The sequence below is a fragment of the Lissotriton vulgaris genome, chromosome 11 (assembly GCF_964263255.1).
Source record: "Lissotriton vulgaris chromosome 11, aLisVul1.2, whole genome shotgun sequence".
NCBI classification, from domain to species: domain Eukaryota; kingdom Metazoa; phylum Chordata; class Amphibia; order Caudata; family Salamandridae; genus Lissotriton; species Lissotriton vulgaris.
This window is the reverse complement of record NC_141699.1, coordinates 486,352,121-486,369,011: the sequence shown is the minus strand read 5'-3', so window position 1 is coordinate 486,369,011 and position 16,891 is coordinate 486,352,121. Positions and strand designations below refer to the sequence as shown.

Genomic DNA, 16,891 nt, shown 5'->3' with positions numbered 1-16,891 from the left:
CCCCACACCTGTTCCCATTTCTTGGGGCACTCTCTATGCATGTACACCTCTCTTTCAGCCACCATTGACATATCCATGTCATTACTCCACTCTCTGACTGTGGGAGTGTTGCGTGCACCACAGTGTTTGGCAATGTTTCTCTTAGCTATAGTTATACCCTGTGTTGCCCAGGTTTGCATTGCGAAATTAATGTAAATGTAAATGTACATGTATTTATATAGCGCAAATTACCCACATCGCAGGCATCTAAGCGCTTGCTTAGGGAACCCGTTCTGGTATTCCCCTGTGAGATAACCCCAGCAGGGTATCCACAAGGTGAAAGCCAGGCATCCCGCCGCGAGGGGCCGTTGTGGAGATTAAGCAAGCTATTGCCCAGAGTCGCAGAGTGTGAACCCGTGAGTCGAGTAGGCACCGGAGCGAGAATTATCGAGTCCGTGGAATTATTGAGCCCAAGCCCCGTCGAAGCGGGGAATTGAACCCTGGTCCAGGGCCGATCTCAGCTTCTGGGTCTGCCGCCTCTAACCCCTGAGCCGCACTTCTCCACTCTTAAGATTTGTGGCTTCCCATATGTTTAATAACATCGCCTAGACTCTGTTGGTACAGGGACCCGCTCACTTCCGTTATTGTGGACATGACTGCTGACCAGTATGTGACTATTGTAGGGCATTCCCACAATGTTTGATAAAATGTGCCAATTGCTCCACATTGGCGAAGGCAGAGCTGACTGCCATCTTGTATAATGTAGTCCTAGTATAATAGATTCGGTGTAGCACTTTCAGTTGGATTAGAGGTAGTGTGGAAGGGATTGTCACCTCCCTTGGGGACAATAGAGCCTCCTTCCCATCTGCCTCATCCAAGTCTCTCACCTCTTTCTGCCATTTCTCCCTGAGGGATTGTGTGGGGTCAGGGTGATTAATGATGATTTTCTGATATGTCCAGGATGTTGCTTTGTGCATGTTTTCCGTCAGCCATCCGTCCTCCAGGGGAGAGGCCTCTGGGAGGATGGTGTCAAGCAGAATGACTGCCCCAGTGCATGTTTAATTTGGTAGTATTGGAACGTTTCTGCATGAGCCATCTCGTATTGGTCCCCGAGTTGGGTAAATGGAATTACCCTTCCCTTGGCCCACAAGCCACCCACACATGATATTCCTATATCATCCCATTGCTTAAAGTCCTTCTTGTTACGCAGGGTGCCTAGCTTACCAGTATCCCAGAGAGGTGTTGCTTGCGTAATCTTTTTATTCCACCCACGTTTCCTGAGCACTACAGGCCAGAGGTGAATCATGGGCTGTGCTATTAAAGGAGCAGAAAGTGTTGGGTTCCGTATTCAGGTCCATGATTCCTTTACCTTCGCAGGAGCATTAGTTTATCGTCCGCCAGGTCAGCATAAGGATTTCCTGGAAAGTATTGGGGAAGTACTTAGCAACTTGGCTGTCAGGTTCTCTAATTTTACATTATTAGGTGATCTAAATATTCACCTGGACTCCCCCACTGATCCGGGTGCAATCTCTTTCAAGGATACAATGGATGTTCCTGGTCTTTCTTTACTTGCCCTGAATACAACACACAGGGCAGGCCACATTTTGTACTGCATCTGTTCTAATCTAGACACACTTAATGTAAAGCCCCCTCTTATACAATCTTGGCCGGATCACTCATTTATTCCTTTCGATTTCTCTACGGAGGGGAGCCCCATAGGCAAAGGCTTAGGGAAAACCTCTCAGTTGGGTAAACCGTATTCGAAAACTATCATAGGGTGTCCTGATCTTGCCTCCAAAGCCATTGAATGTAGACCTACGATGACGGGAAACCCGGCAACGGATAATAAACGCTTTGGAGACTGGATGCTTAAATTAAGTGAGCTATCGGGCCCTACTAGTACTAGAAATAGGCAACATTACAAGAAAGCATCTGCCCCTTGGTTTACACAACTACTAAAAGGAAAACAAGGTGAAGTGCGGGCACTAGAACGAAAATGGCGCCAAAATTATGAAAGTGGGGATCTTAGTGTCTATAAATCATCACAAAGATACTATCACATCTTGATTAAGGCTGCCAAAATAAATTTTTATACGACAGCCATAGAAGCTACCAGCAACAAGCAGAAAGCAATTTTTAAGATCGTAAATGTGTTTAACAATCCAAAAATACTGTTGCAGGAAATCCCCCCTTCTCAGAAGCTCTGTAACACCATAGACGATTTTTTTGAACAAAAAGTACAGGCCCTTATTAAAGATTTTTCCCCGCCAGACCCACCAGCTCCAGAGGAAGGCGATTTGGCAGTTACTGATATAGCCCGTATGAAGACCTTTCGGCCCATTAGTCTGGATGAAACCCGCCAGGCCATATTGGCGGTCAAGTCGGGATCTCCTTTTGATCCCTGCCCCCCCATTGTCTTACAGACTCTGGCTGATACGGTTAACCCCAATATCAACCAAATCATAAACTCATCACAGTGTACAGCAATGATTCCAACGGAGTGGAAACTGGCAGCGGTTAAGCCTTTACAGAAGAAGCAGCTGGCAGATCCTACAACCTTGTCAAATCTCCGGCCAATTTCGCTTCTTCCTGTCTTATGTAAGCTAACAGAAATATTTGTGAACAGACAACTCACAAAATTCCTGGAGGATAATAATGTCTGGCACCCCAATCAAACGGGTTTTAGAGCTCAGCACTCCACAGAATTGGCCCTTCTGTTCACTACAGATACCATACGCGCTGCTATGGATCAGGGAAAGAAGGCTGTTCTGATATTATTAGACCTGTGTGCAGCCTTCGACACGGTCTCACATGCCATCCTTATAGACCGTTTAGTAACATCTGGCATAGCAGGCGACGTATTGGAGCGGATCAAAAACTTCCTGAGTGACAGGCGCCAAGTGGTCACTCTAGGAGAGTTCTGCTCAGATGAAAAAGCCCTCACGTCAGGAGTTCCTCAGGGGTCCAGCCTGAGCCCAATACTTTTCAATGTTTATATGGCCCCCTTAATTAAGCTAATATTGTCCTTCTCTTATGCAGATGATACGCAGCTTATTCTAGTTATATAGATAAAGATATGATGGATGCGGAAGAAAATCTTAAGAACTGCCTCTCAGCCACCTTTGAGTGGATGAGTAAGAACCATCTGAGATGCAATTCTGGGAAAACAGATCTCTTGCCGTTTGGCCTACAAAACCACTTTGTCCCTAAACAATGGTGGCCTGAAGACGCAGAGGTGCCTCCGAATACAATTAATGCAGCCCGAAATCTAGGCATTAAGTTCGACACCTCCCTGTCTTTTAAACAACAGGCCCTGGCTGTAGCAGGTATCTGCTTTAACATTATAAAGAGCTTGAGGAAATTCTTTGATTTACTTCCACGGTCAGCCCGAAAAATGGTAGCAGTCGCTCTTATAACATTGAGATTGGACTACTGCAACAGCCTGTATGCGGGAACAAACAAAGCAGTCATACATTAGTTGCAGATGGTCCAGCATGTAGCGGCCAGGCTTGTGCTGAAGTGGCATAGGCAATCCTCGGCCTCCGCTACATTGGATTCTCTTCATTGGCTACCAATTCACAAGCGGGTGCTGCTTAAAGTCCTAGTCATTACCTTTAGGGCCTTTCACTTACTAGGGCCAAAGTATCTTCAAAAGAGTTTCAGGCGGTACTGCCCATCACGTAACCTTAGATCTTCGAATGCGAATTTGCTGCCCATTCCCACTTTTAGACTCATCAAGGGTGGGAAATCCCTGGCCGTATTAGGATCTAAAGCTTGGAACAAGCTCTCCCCCATCTTTGTCTCATCGTCTCTGAATGAGTGGTCAGGAAATCACTGAAGACTTGGATCTACAGTCTCCCGGACACTTGCTGCAAAGCTTTAATAGGAGTGTTTTGGCCTTACGAAGAATAGCAGTCTGACCGGCTTTTTTCATCCTTCTCTGGTCGCTAGCGCCAAGATGCTCCTTGGAGTGATAGTTGCGCTCTATAAAAACCCACTTACATTACATTACGTTAAAGCCACCTTGTGATTGGTGTTATACAGCGTACGGTTAAGTCCCTCTGCACCTATTATTAGTCTATCAAGGTGATAGACTGGATCTGAGTGCAGGACATGGACCCACTGATTGATTACGGTCAGTTGGGATGTCCAATAGTACGCGTGTACATTTGGTAGCGCGATGCCGCAGTCGTACTGTGCCCTAAACAGTTTGGCCATCGCTATCCGGGCCTGCTTGTCATTCCACAGGAGTTTAGTTACCTCTGACTCTATTGCCCGGAAGTAGGCTGGGGGGACCGCGAATGGGGTATTTTGTAATACCTATATAGAAATCGGGGGAATGCCATCAATTTTAAGAGTGCCGCTCTCTCCAGGAGCGCTAAAGGCAGGGATTGCCAATGTTTAGTGTCTCTACACAATCTCTTTAGGGGTTCTAGGAGATATAGGGTCAGGAAATCCTCCGGGTCAGATGTGATGTGGATCCCCAAGTATTCAAAGCCATCATCTACTATTGGAAATGCGCATTCTTTAGGTAGTTTCGGTGGTGGGCCCCGCAGAACGTATATTATTTTGTTCCAGATAATGGTATATCCTGAACATTTCCCATAGGCTACGCATTTATCCAGAACTGCATGCATTGAGCGGGTAGGGGAGGCCATATACAGTAATATATCATCTGCATAAAAGGATATGCGATCTTCGTAGCTCTCTGTCCAGCGAGCCCCCGACATGTCAGATCCTACCTTATCCATGCCGCCAGGGGTTCTAACACAAGTGCAAAGAGCAATGGAGATTGCGGGCAGCCCAGTCTTGTGCCACGTCCCAACGGAAATTCTGTGGATATGCACCCATTCTCCACTATGTGTGCAGAGATATTGTATATAGCAGTCTTACCCATGAGCAGAACTTAGGTCCGAATCCCAACCTTGCAAGTACTGCAAATAGGAATGGCCATTCTACTGTACCAAAAGCCATATGGGCGTCAAGAGACAGTATAATGGCCTCTTCTTGAAGTGTGTGTTTTTACCCCAATACATTCTGGAGTCGCCTCAAATTGAGGACCGTGTTTCTCATGTATACAGTTTCTTGATCATTTCTTTGTAAGAATTTTTACTTTTAATTTTTTTAAACATGTAAACAAAGACAATTCAATTCATTGTACATTGTACATAAACAAAAATACAATATTGCAGTAACTTATACAATCATTTTGCTACAGAAGCTTGAAAAGAGCAGCTCCCAATGCATTTTACAACCTGTCTCTTCGTCAGGGGCCAACATACAATTCCTCATCAAGACACAGAACGTTCCTGAATGAACCTCCCGGAAGAGTCGAAAAAGCATTGAATAATCGAAGTAAATCACTTTGTCAGGCTTCTCACTGCAATCTGAAACAGTTCCCAATCTTGCTGCTACATATGCGTATGACTGATCGTTCAACCAACGTGCTAGGAAGAAGAAAAAAAATTGTGGAGATTGGAAGCTTTTTGGGCCTTGAAGCAATGCCCTAGGATGGTGAAAAGGAGGGGCTGGCCAGGCAGCCCAGAACTGGAAGGAGGCTGTTGATCTAGTCTTAAGATAGATGTAATGAGAGTAGCAAAGGAGTTCACTAAAGGGTACCCAGATTGCTCAATCATGCACCAAGCCTCTTCAAATGTATTCATGTCTTTAACAAAGTTTGCCATCTAAGAAGTACTCAGGCTAGATTCGTTGAGCACCAGTTAAGACACTGGTGAACTTCCAAAAATTGCTGATCTACACACATTACGGTTTGTCTCTTGCCTCAGTTGTGTTGTGCCATGTGCCTGGTCTCTACCTTCCAGACTACTGAGGCCTGATATTGAAACAGAGGTTGAACTAGTACGATGCTTAGTACCTCTCGCTCTCTTACCCGGCACCTGGACTTTCTTTACATCCCTCGTGAGTCGCTTCATTGCTGCCAATGAATGCATGAAGGTTGAGTTATGGCAGTCTCCTAAAGAAGCCAGGAACAGTCTTACAGAAGAGGGGTAGAATAATTGCAGGCACCTATAAAACATTTTGTTGCCTACTGATCTGTGTCCGTGTTCAAGAAGTAAGTGGGAGTCATCAAAGGGGTCACAAGCCGCATCTGCTGCTATGCTCACCGCCTCTGCAGCCTCACCAAGGCCTCCCTAGCTTGAGAGGGCTCCTAATGAGGCCAAACAGGACCTTTCTTGAGTTGCGCAATTACGACTTCTTAACTGGATTAGTAACTCAATGGCGTGTAGTCTGTTGCCTAATGTCCATAGCATCTCACTAAAGTTGTGAGCCTTACAGTCACATTCCATTCAGATGAACCACCAGACATTGCACAACAAGGTGAAATGTATCCATTACTCCTGCAGCCACGTTAAAAAAATGATAAAGAACCGAGTTTAAAGAGCTTGTCCCACTTGCCCTGCTTAATTCAACCTTGCAGTGTGTTCGCTGCTTCCAATGGCCATCTTACACGATTCTAAGTGCTTCGGGGGCTTTAAGGTGGGTTGCAGAACTCTGTAGATCGATTTATTTGGAGAAGCAGAGGCAGGTTGCTTGGCGGGAATGGCATGGCCTGGGTAAATGATGCGGGACCCTGCAGCAGTTTGCTAAACTGAGTGAGTAGCGAATCGACGGATGCTATGCTTATGGTGTCTTCAGCATTGTCCATGAGGCTCCGATGCGATGCGACAAAGCAGCAAATAAAAGGGCTATTGTCCCATGCAAGCTGCGGCGAACGGGAGCAGGAAACCAGGGAGCAGACCAGGTGAGTTGGGGCAGCCTTCTCTCCACATCACGGCTGCCAACGTGAATGTGCCATTTGGCTTTCAATCCCCCGGAAGCCTTCCATCAGCCATAGGACATAGCAGGAGCTCTATGTGGCCTCGACCCTCAGGGCTGGATACCCCTGCCCCTTTCTTTCACTCATACTGGTTCGTGCTTTCTACCTTTGGCATAATTTTATAATCCTTCTCTTACACCGCCTTTCCCCCTTGCGTATTTTTCACTCTCTTGCGCTGGGTGAAAATCTGATGAGGAAAAATAGGTGCCAGTCCCCAAAAATGAGTGCCGGTGGGACCCACCAGCAATCACCAGCTAAAATGAAGCACTGGTTAAATGCTACTAGGCAACATGGCTTAGTTGTAACCGAGACGTTGCACAAATATGGCGAATGTCCTAAGCTATAAAAGCCAGTAGTTTAGTGCAAAATGTTAAACTTCTAACAAAGCATCCTACAATTGTAATGGAGACTTGGACTAAAGAAATTATTGCTAGGTTGAAAGGAAGTCAAAAATCGAGTTATTGTCAGAGCAGAATGGCAGAGCAGAGTGGGCTGTTTCACACAGTGAAGGTAAGACAACCTACATAGGGTGTTTGGCAATTCCTCACTAAGCTTTTACCAGAAGTAATAGAAAAAAACAAAAAAAAAACTAACTGGTCAAACGATTACAATATAATGTGGTGCTTACGTGTTCATGCACAATTCTTAGATAATTTGGAACCAGTTGGGGACTATAAGAAGTTATTGAATCATGCTGCTAGTTTAAATAAAACACTATGACTGAATGAACGCAGCACTTTTCCTAATATCTTTGCCAGCTGTGATAATGGAATGTTAAGCATTTGTACTGTTTTATTTCCAATTTTACATAACATTTTAGACAAATTTGATATTTTTGTAAAAAAAAAAAAAACATCAATGGTCTATAAACAGCTATGAAGTATTATGCAGGGAATAAACATATAATAATTCTGTGCTCTGTGTCAAAAGACTATTTTCGAAATTGAGCTGTATATACTACAGCCAAATCTAGTAGGGTATGTATTGTATTGTGATAATGCTGCTTGTATGTACTGTGTATGCTTTTATGGTTTATATAAACAGAATAAAGGTTACTACATAAAACAAATATATACTAGATTGTGTAGGGCATGCAATTCCGCTTCTCGGTTTTCGAAATGTGCCTTTTTTGAGAAAATCGATTTGCAGATACTGTGGATGACCGTTTTTTCCACATAATGCATTCATTACACTGAACTGCAAACTGCGTCAAACTGTATTTGTGTGTATATATATTAGTAACTACTCCAGTTAAAGTCGTTTTGCTGAAATTCTTTTATTATGCAAGAGTGGTTCTCTATGGTGACGCTGTTGAATGTTAGTCAAAAGGTCTCCAATTACTAATCAACAGCTATGAAGCCCCAACGGCGCTACTGAAAATTGTCTGCTCATCAAACTGTATGTACCTTGAATCGGTATATGCACATGGTACATGTCCGTGCCCCTTTTGTTGACCAATATAATGGCAGGATTTCCTAGTTTAACACGTTTAATGCTGCATAAGGTTTGTGCCCTTCCAAAATTCAAGAGTTGAGTTGTCAGATGGCATGTTAACCTGTAAGCATATCCCTGCAGGGACAGGGGGTAGGGTGGCGTGCTTGTGAATACACAAGCCAGACACTGTCTGTGAATTGCTTTCATACGCTTAAAAAAGCACTTTCAGTGCACCCGTTAGCTGTCAGGGTACCTATGAAATCCAAACACAAGAAAGCCAGTACACTTATTTTGAGAATTTTAAAAGTGGAACTAGAGTCTTGGCTAGAGTCTCCAGAATCCTGACTAAGATGATTTTGGGAGGTCTGGCAGAGCAGACATGATGGGTTCTAAAATGGCCAAATGCTTTTGGGAACATTCTCCTCTGGAATGAGCTCAGGGTACTCATTTTGGTGGTGAGTAAGGGAAGGAATGGGTGGGTCATTCCTTTATTAGATTATTTCACCAAGAGAAAGCGACAAGAAAGACCATTAGACTACTCTATGTCGAGCACAGAGTGTATTAAGTGCAGTAGAATTTTATGTTTTCAAGAGCTTTGTGGGTAATAGGTAAGATTACGAAAAGATTTTGTTCTTGACAGTAGGACACTGAGGATTGAAAAACATGATCTTGGACACTCGAACACTTTTCAGCTATGGAAACATGTGCACGTCGCCCACTCACAGAAGTGAAAACCGATTTTAAAATAAGGGGCAAAGAAACAACACAGTTCATACTCAGATCCGTCCATGTCAAGTTGACTGTGTGTGTGATTAAGTCCCACACTGTCCCCAACTTTTGCTTGCAAGAGCTTTGTAAATCCTGGGTAATCCACCAACAGTTCCTGTATTAGAGGGGTGGTTCAGTTAATATTCAAAAAAGTCTATATCAAGTTAAGTGCATGTGACCAAGTCGCACAGGGTCCTGTTTTTTTGCTTGCGAGAGCCTAGAACGTCTAAGTTAATCCACCAACATGGACCGTGTTAGAGAGGTGGTTGTGCTAGACATAATTATGGAACTGTGATGGACCACGCATGCCATTACTAAGCAATGCCTTTACCATGCATACCTTTACAATGAAAATGAAAGTTTATAGCAGGTAAGAGAATACCTTTATATACTTGATGTTGATCCAGAAAACTAGTTTATGAGATATTGAAGTTTACCAAATATAGATATCTGGGACTCGGATCCTAGTAGTGGACTTGCGGATCCATCGTCCATGCGCTGAAATTCGACTGGCTACCAACACTTCAACCCGGAAGTATTGACAACCATCTTGGGACTCAGCTTGAAGCCAAGTCCCACAAAAATGTAAAAAAAGAAAGAAAAGGGGCAGGGTAGAAATACCCTGATCCTCCAGATATGGCGGGGAGGTCCCACCGGGGGGTCAAAAGCATTTTTTTTTATTCAATTGTGATGCGAATTCGCAGATTGACTTGCGGATCCATGGCAAAATTGAAGAAAATAAAAAAGACGCAAGGATAGGAAGGCCCTAGGTGGCCCAAATCACAGGGGCATTGTATTTCAGTTTGCAAGGGTGCCCACTCAATATCGTCAGTGATGTCTTTAGTGATGTCACTGACCATTCCATGAGGGATGTAATATGTGAGGTCATAAGCAGTGCATTACGGGGGCATAAGTTATAGTTAGCTCAGCCAACTATAACTGCTAAATTTCTCTGGTTTTGTACGCGTAAAATGTCAGCCTAACTATAACGTGTAGGTGTAAGGCAGCAGTTTGAACATTTCATAAGCACAATGTGTCATGGGTAGAACAACAAATACCCTTACAACCCAATACACTGACCTACACCTAAACATTAAAAACATCCTTACCGCTCAATACCCTTACCCACCCGTAAACACACCCAATATTCTTACCTAACCTAAACCCTAAAAATAAATTTACCACCCAATACCCGCAACCCATAAACCATAAAAACACCCTTAAACCAAATCGACCTACCCACCCAAAAAATACCCTTACCACCCAACACACTTACCCACCCCTAAACCCTAAATTCACCCTTACCACTCTATACCTTACCCACCACTAAGCCCTTAAAATTCTGTTACTCTAATTTCTAATATATAATGTTACTTACATTTTTTCTGTAATGGCATGCTGTGGTAAAAGCACATGCGTGGTAAAGACTTGAGCAGTAAAGGGAGTTGGTGGTAATGACTGCGTGCATGGTAATGACTACGTGGTAAAGGATGTTTCCCCATAAATATTTTTTATCACTTTGTTGTGGTAAAAATACCAAAGCCAGTAGTATACCGCACAAATTAGAAGCAATAATCAACATTCACTGACACGTTTTGCGTTTACTTCACAAAGCTTAGTTGTACTAGGACTACTGCATGTAGGTTGTGGAAGACAACTGCATTTAACATTGTGGTGATGGGCCACAAAAAGAAGATTACGATGGGAAGAACGTGTCAAAGGGTAGGGTTATTCGACAAAAGGAGCTGTCACAGCACATGTCCTGAACCTTACAGACATCAAAGATGCAATCTTGTACTCCCACTGTTCTATTAAGTGACCACGGTTTCATAGGCCTGCAGTGCTTCAACACACAGCCCTACTTGTGAAATAACGGTCCAACTGAAAGCCGTTTCAAACCTGTATTGAGCGAAAAGTATATAGGATAAGCAAAGTACGAATCATAATATAATTGCAGTTGGCCCTGAAGTAATGTAGAAGACAATCTTGAAGCAATCATTTCTACTGGGTAATGGGACAACCCTAGAAAGGACTAGTTGACTAACGGCTAGGGCGCTCGACCTCGGACCTGGGGATCTGGGTTCGAGTCTCAGTAACGACGCCAAACATCCTGTGATTCTGGGCAAATCACTTAATCTCCCTGTGCCTAACAAAAATGAATGTGTGTCCTCATGTAACGTAACTGGTGCTATGTGAAGCGCTCTGATACCCGATTCGGGTCAAGTTTGCGCTATATAAAACTCTGCAAAAAAAAAAAAAAAACTACGTTACTGGTCACTAAATGCTGGGATCTCTGCATACGCATTCCAAATGCAATGCAACAGAGTATACACTGCAAGACAACATGGGATGCTACCGTAGGTCAGAACATCAATGTGAATCATTCATTGTCTTTACATGCATTCCGCTACATCTAAATCCAAGCAAACAGAAAAGAGGAGCGAGTATACAATACCTCAAAGGCAAGAATCGTGTTCTGTAAAGGATTGCTCCTAAGGTCCACTGTACCTCTTTGTCATACACCTGTAGAGCAGTTTTCAAGTTGCTGTAATTGAGTGGGAAAGAAAAGCCTGAATGGAAGACCTCATACATCCATGCCGATTTAAAGCACTGATACCTAAAGGAGAGAACGGAAAAACATATGGTGTAGTAATATTTGAATCCATTAATAGGGATCACCATAAAAACACAGGATTTCTTTTAACCAAGTCTGAATTGAGCATACCCGACCCCTTTCTGATTATTGGCATACCAAAACCGTGATCATTTAAGCAAGGACCCACGGAATGTTAGTGGGGATGTGCATTCATCGAAAAAAATACTAATGGGACTCATTCCTATGCGTAAAATGGCTCTTCATAGGTTTTCACGGTATAGAAATAGAACCACTGTAAAGTGCATAGTTGGCACAACATCCATCTGTAGCCAGAAACTGTAGCTTTGGTACAGGTGATACAGATGAAGGTATTACAAAAAAATGGTTGCAGAACCTTAGTCAATTATATTAAAAAGAGGAAAAAACAGAAACCGCTTTCTGATCATTAAACAGCTAACCAGATAAAATCTCACAAGAGACTACTAAAAATTCTAGTGAAAATTGGGCACTCATTACTACCCTGACACTGTAAGAAACCATCCAAAACATGTAGCCAGAGACTTCAAAGACCACATTAAAGTTTCTTCAACACTGTTGAATAGACTAAATTCTGATACAAAGGCATAACTAAAAGATATTCCATTTAAGATATGAGTGTTCAAGCAATTCCATCACATTTCTTGCTAGCCAAGTTGGATAGAGTATATACTAACATGAACAAAAAATCTCAATATAAAGCTCAATGATGGCAAAAATACAAAGGCACATGTTTCTTTTTGTTAAAGGTTTTCAATTTCAAATTGGTACAGCACAAACAATTGTTAAGGCTTGATAGAACATTTGATTTCAGGCGATCTAAAACAACAGCATTGCAATGCAGCTTACTATTTTTGTAAAGCACTTTAAGTTGATATCTTAGACAGAAATTTTCAAGCACAATGAATTCCTACCCTTCTGCTACTAAACAGTGCGAGAAAGATTTGAGACGTCAAATCACTCCACGGCCTCATTAACAGACTCTTCTCTCCCCATTGATGAGCTAAACAAATAAGTTACTCATCTTCGTTAACACCTTATCTGGTAAAGACAGGATCTATCTGCAGATTCCTTAACTTTGAATTCTCCCCAGGCGCCAGACTGGATCCGTTTTTTTTGTGTAGCAGTACCACTGTGCTTCGCTAGAGGGCGCCTTGCGACACCGTAGCGTTGTCGACCACCAGATGTGATGTGAGAGTCCGTATAAGCACTCCTCAGATACGCGGACGTCAGTTTTCTCGTGATATTTTCTCGCTCCACTTATAGAAACTTTATGCGAAAGCAGTGTGCCAAAATAAGACAACTTTGTGTTAAACAACTACTAAGTAGTAATGAAAGGCATTACAATGCCAAGAAAGGGTTCTTTTAGGTAAAAAAAAAACAGTTTGAAAAACGGGGTAGAAGGGAGTGTTGGTAAGGAATCAGCGGCTAAATCCTGACTCTACCAGATAAGGAGTTACCGAAGGTAAGTAACATTCATCTTATAGAAATATTACCTACAGAGTCCTTACCTTTGAATTAGGTACCTTAGCAAAACCATTCCCGGAGGAGGTTCTGCAAACTGATCTTGCCAAAAATCACCGAATATAAGTAGCCGGTCTATAATAATACAGAAGAGACTGGATGGTCTTAGGAATTCAGGTGAGCAAAAGCATACGCTTCACCTTAAGAACTTTGGCAAGAACCACGGCAACTAAAGCCATAAAGACATTTAAAAGCATGAAAAACAATGTTACAGATGGCAAAGGAACAAACAAAAATGGTCTCGAAGAGAACATTCAACTGAAATATAATACGATGCACTCCGATGATAAGGTCTGACTACGGAACAAGTGTTGAAGCCAGGAAAGAATGTCTCTACAGGAAAAAGAGCCCAGAAAAATTACAGAAAGGTATAAATCTGAGCACAGCAAATTCTTCATTATACCAATGAATAAGGTTGAATCTGCCAAAGGAAGTGAAAGACCAAACAAGGCAGAAGTGGTATAGCTAACCTCTGAAGGTTAGAAACAGTATCACGTCCTGTGGAGTAGTGAAAGAAATCACCAGTAATATTGTGTCTGAAGAGAGTACCAAAGCCTCCTTGAAAACTAATCCCAAGAGAGATGGGACTATAGGGTTCAAGGAGCACGTTAGAAGAAGGAAATGCAAGATGAAAGAACACTGAAAAAAGGGGTGTAGTTGGTGACATCTTATAATACCCAGTTAGGCAACAAATGCTCTGGTTGGATTCTGAACTCTTGTAGAATATTGCTAGTGGCAAGTAAGGTACAAGGCACTTCCACTAGGCAACAAGGAAAGAACATCTTGCAGGGAGGAATCAATCTAAATATAAGGGTGACGGTACAAGGGAACAGGCTCTAGAGCATGACCCACCCACAGCTGAAATATGGCCAAGACGCCACAACAAAGAAGCCTGAGAGACCAGATGCAGGAGTCTGTCTTGTCAAGACAGAGCGAGAGCGGCATGATAAGGAAGTACCAAAACACAGTGATAGAGCCCTATATGGGAACACTGCTGAGATCATAGACAAACAATATACGGCAGGCCATGGACAGTAACATCCGTTCCACTGTAAGATCGCCTTCTGGTAGTAGCGGGATTGGAATTCTTGCATTAGAGGGGTCTTTGGCACCCAATTTACAAAATATTGCCTCTGAGCCTCTGCCAGGAAATAGAAAAACTACAGCATAGAGTATAAATAATGCTCCCTAGATAGCAGCAAGGATTGACGAGAGTTACACCTGAAAAAGGGGTGCAGGGACAAAGCGGAAAGCCATGTGCACCATCTCTCCAGGGGATGTAGAATTGGAAATTCCCTATAACGGACACTAAAATACCATAAGCATACCTAGGAATGCCTATAAGGAATACAGGAGCTAGTCCATATGCAACAGAGAACATAGGCCACAGTGCATCCGCACAATGGGAACAAAATACCATACAAAAGATAATCACTTGAGTATGAATGCTATCTTCAGAAAAGGAGAAAACCCTGCACATCAGGTGCTGTACACCACGTAGGGCACCGACGTAAAGATATCCCAGATATCAGGAGTTAAAAGCTGTCATTGACAACTGGAAGAAATAATAATATTTGGAAAAAAGAATAATACTACCTGCAGGAACACATCACCTGGTGCCACGTGAAGGTGGAATGATTACATGATAAAGAAAAGCTCTGGAATAGCTTGTAAGTGAAAGAAATCAAAGACTAGCACCCCCTCCAACTAACCTAGTACATGAGGAGTTACGGAGGAAGACTGTACAGAACAGCTGATTCAAGATTCTGTTCCACCCCAACTGTCCCAAAAAAAGCTGCAATGCAGAATCTGCATCTGTGCCCAGCAGATGAACGCCATCGAAGAGCAGATGAACGCCATTGAAGGGCATGTCTACTAAGGTAGATTGAAAAGACTCTGAAAAAACAGAGTTGCAGAGCCATGCACGATGGCCGAGGGCCATTGAAAATGCCATGGCTCTGCCTACTGAGTCCATGGTGTCCATGCCTCATCATATCATCAACCTAGCTGACCATGTCCATCCTGAAGTATTTGGTTAAGATTATTCCAGTTTTCATCTGCATGCAAGGGCAGCTGGTGCACCACCAAATCCCAGAATGCATAGGGAAATCAGCCCAGATAGCAAGCAGTGCCAACTGACCACAATGCTGAACTGGTGGAGGAGAAAACATTTGCATCCCAGATGTCCAGACTTATGGTCTCCTAGCCCAGAGATACATTAGGAAGGGCTTAGAGGTGAGGGGAAGCAGCCTGTACCACAAAACTGCATGGAGTAGGATATTGGAGGAGATGAGCTGGATCTCTGGAGTTGGGGTGGTGCCTATGTGCTATAGATCAGTTCACCAGGGCCCCTGTAGAAGGCTTAGCCCAAGCTACCAACAAAAGTCCAAAAATGCTTCACAGTAGGGAAGCACAGGTTCTACTCGGTTTGGTACTGATGAAGTACACCAATCAATGGGTCTATGATCACTACTACAGAGCACAGCTGCAATTTTAGAACCACAGATGCCCTTCTCAGCACCTCAGCAAAGGAGGAGCTTACCTCTGTAGCAAAGCTGGGAGTGGAAAAGAGGCCAGAGGCCGGTGAGGATCCAAGCCCACTAGCCTCAACCAGTTCAGTCAGCCAATTATGCTCAGAAGGAGGCTGGACAGTGTCATTCATGGGGTGAATAAGTCACAGCTCCTCTCCTTCACCACTAACAACCTGCTCTTCGGGAGGAAAAACAATAACAGGTTCTTCAGAAGGAGCAAAAGTATCAGAAATGAACTGTACCACCGGCGCAAAAACAGGCGTCAATATAGGGACATCTCGGTGCTGGGGAGGGGAAGTGGCGTTGCATCCATCGGCACCGTCGTTGTCGGAGTCGGCTGCCCGGACACTGGCGTCACAGGTGGGAACCCCAAAGGGCTGTGCACCGGAGCCAACATTGATCCAAAAAGCCAAACTGAAGTCGAGGGTGTCCCTGCCAGCGAGGATTCAGTCAAGGCTCTTCTGACCACCTTGGGGCTGGAAAGCACACCAGAGGAAGGTGGAGACCCAAAAATGGCATGTATGGTGGAATAGTTCTCCTGAATCCGATCTAGAGTCACCCCGGCTCCGGGGAAGACAGGGAGGAGCGAGGCAGACTCTTGCAACTAATCCTCAGCCAGAGCCCGGAAGGGGGCGTCGGAAACGTGGAGCTTGTGCGGCGAAGTTGGGGAATGCCGTGACTTTGACCACTTGCGTCACAACATACCTTTTTGAGGTCGAGGATGAGGAATGCCCAAAGAAATGTCTTCTGGAATGGGCTCTTAGGTGCTCCCTGGACCAAGAATGAGACCGAATACGACATAAGATCTGCGACAGCTGAACTGCTAAGAGCTTCATGCGGTGTTCCCGCAACGCCTTCAGGCATAGATGGTGGCAGGAGTCACACTCCTCAGAGTCATGGTGCTCCCAAAGGAACCACATACAAAGAGTATGAGAATCTGTGTCCGACATCTGTCATCCACAAGACCCACAAGGTTTAAACTCCAAGGAGAAAAGGAAGGCACACTTCTGTCGCCAAAAATGTAGAGAGAAGCCAAAAAAAACGGCTTGAGGAACCGCTTTCCTGATCCAGGTTGAAAGCACGGAAAAGTAGAAACTGACATCAGAGGAGGGCTTACATGGACTCCGTCGATATCACATCCGTTGGTCGACATTGGTACGGAGTCGCATGATGCCCTCAGGTACT

General features: G+C 43.9%; 1 protein-coding gene across 4 annotated transcripts in view; it reads right to left on the bottom strand.

Annotated features, from left to right (window-relative positions):
- The window catches only part of ENTPD4 (ectonucleoside triphosphate diphosphohydrolase 4), a 189,776-nt gene that overhangs the window by 12,569 nt on the left and 160,316 nt on the right, over window positions 1-16,891 (bottom strand). For 2 of the 4 annotated variants that reach the window (XM_086943555.1, XM_086943556.1), the window contains exon 12: window positions 11,475-11,636. In XM_086943555.1, the coding sequence (XP_086799681.1) occupies window positions 11,475-11,636 (162 nt within the window). The remainder of the gene's footprint in view (window positions 1-11,474; window positions 11,637-16,891) is intronic. The other 2 variants (XM_086943553.1, XM_086943554.1) reach the window with 1 other exon arrangement.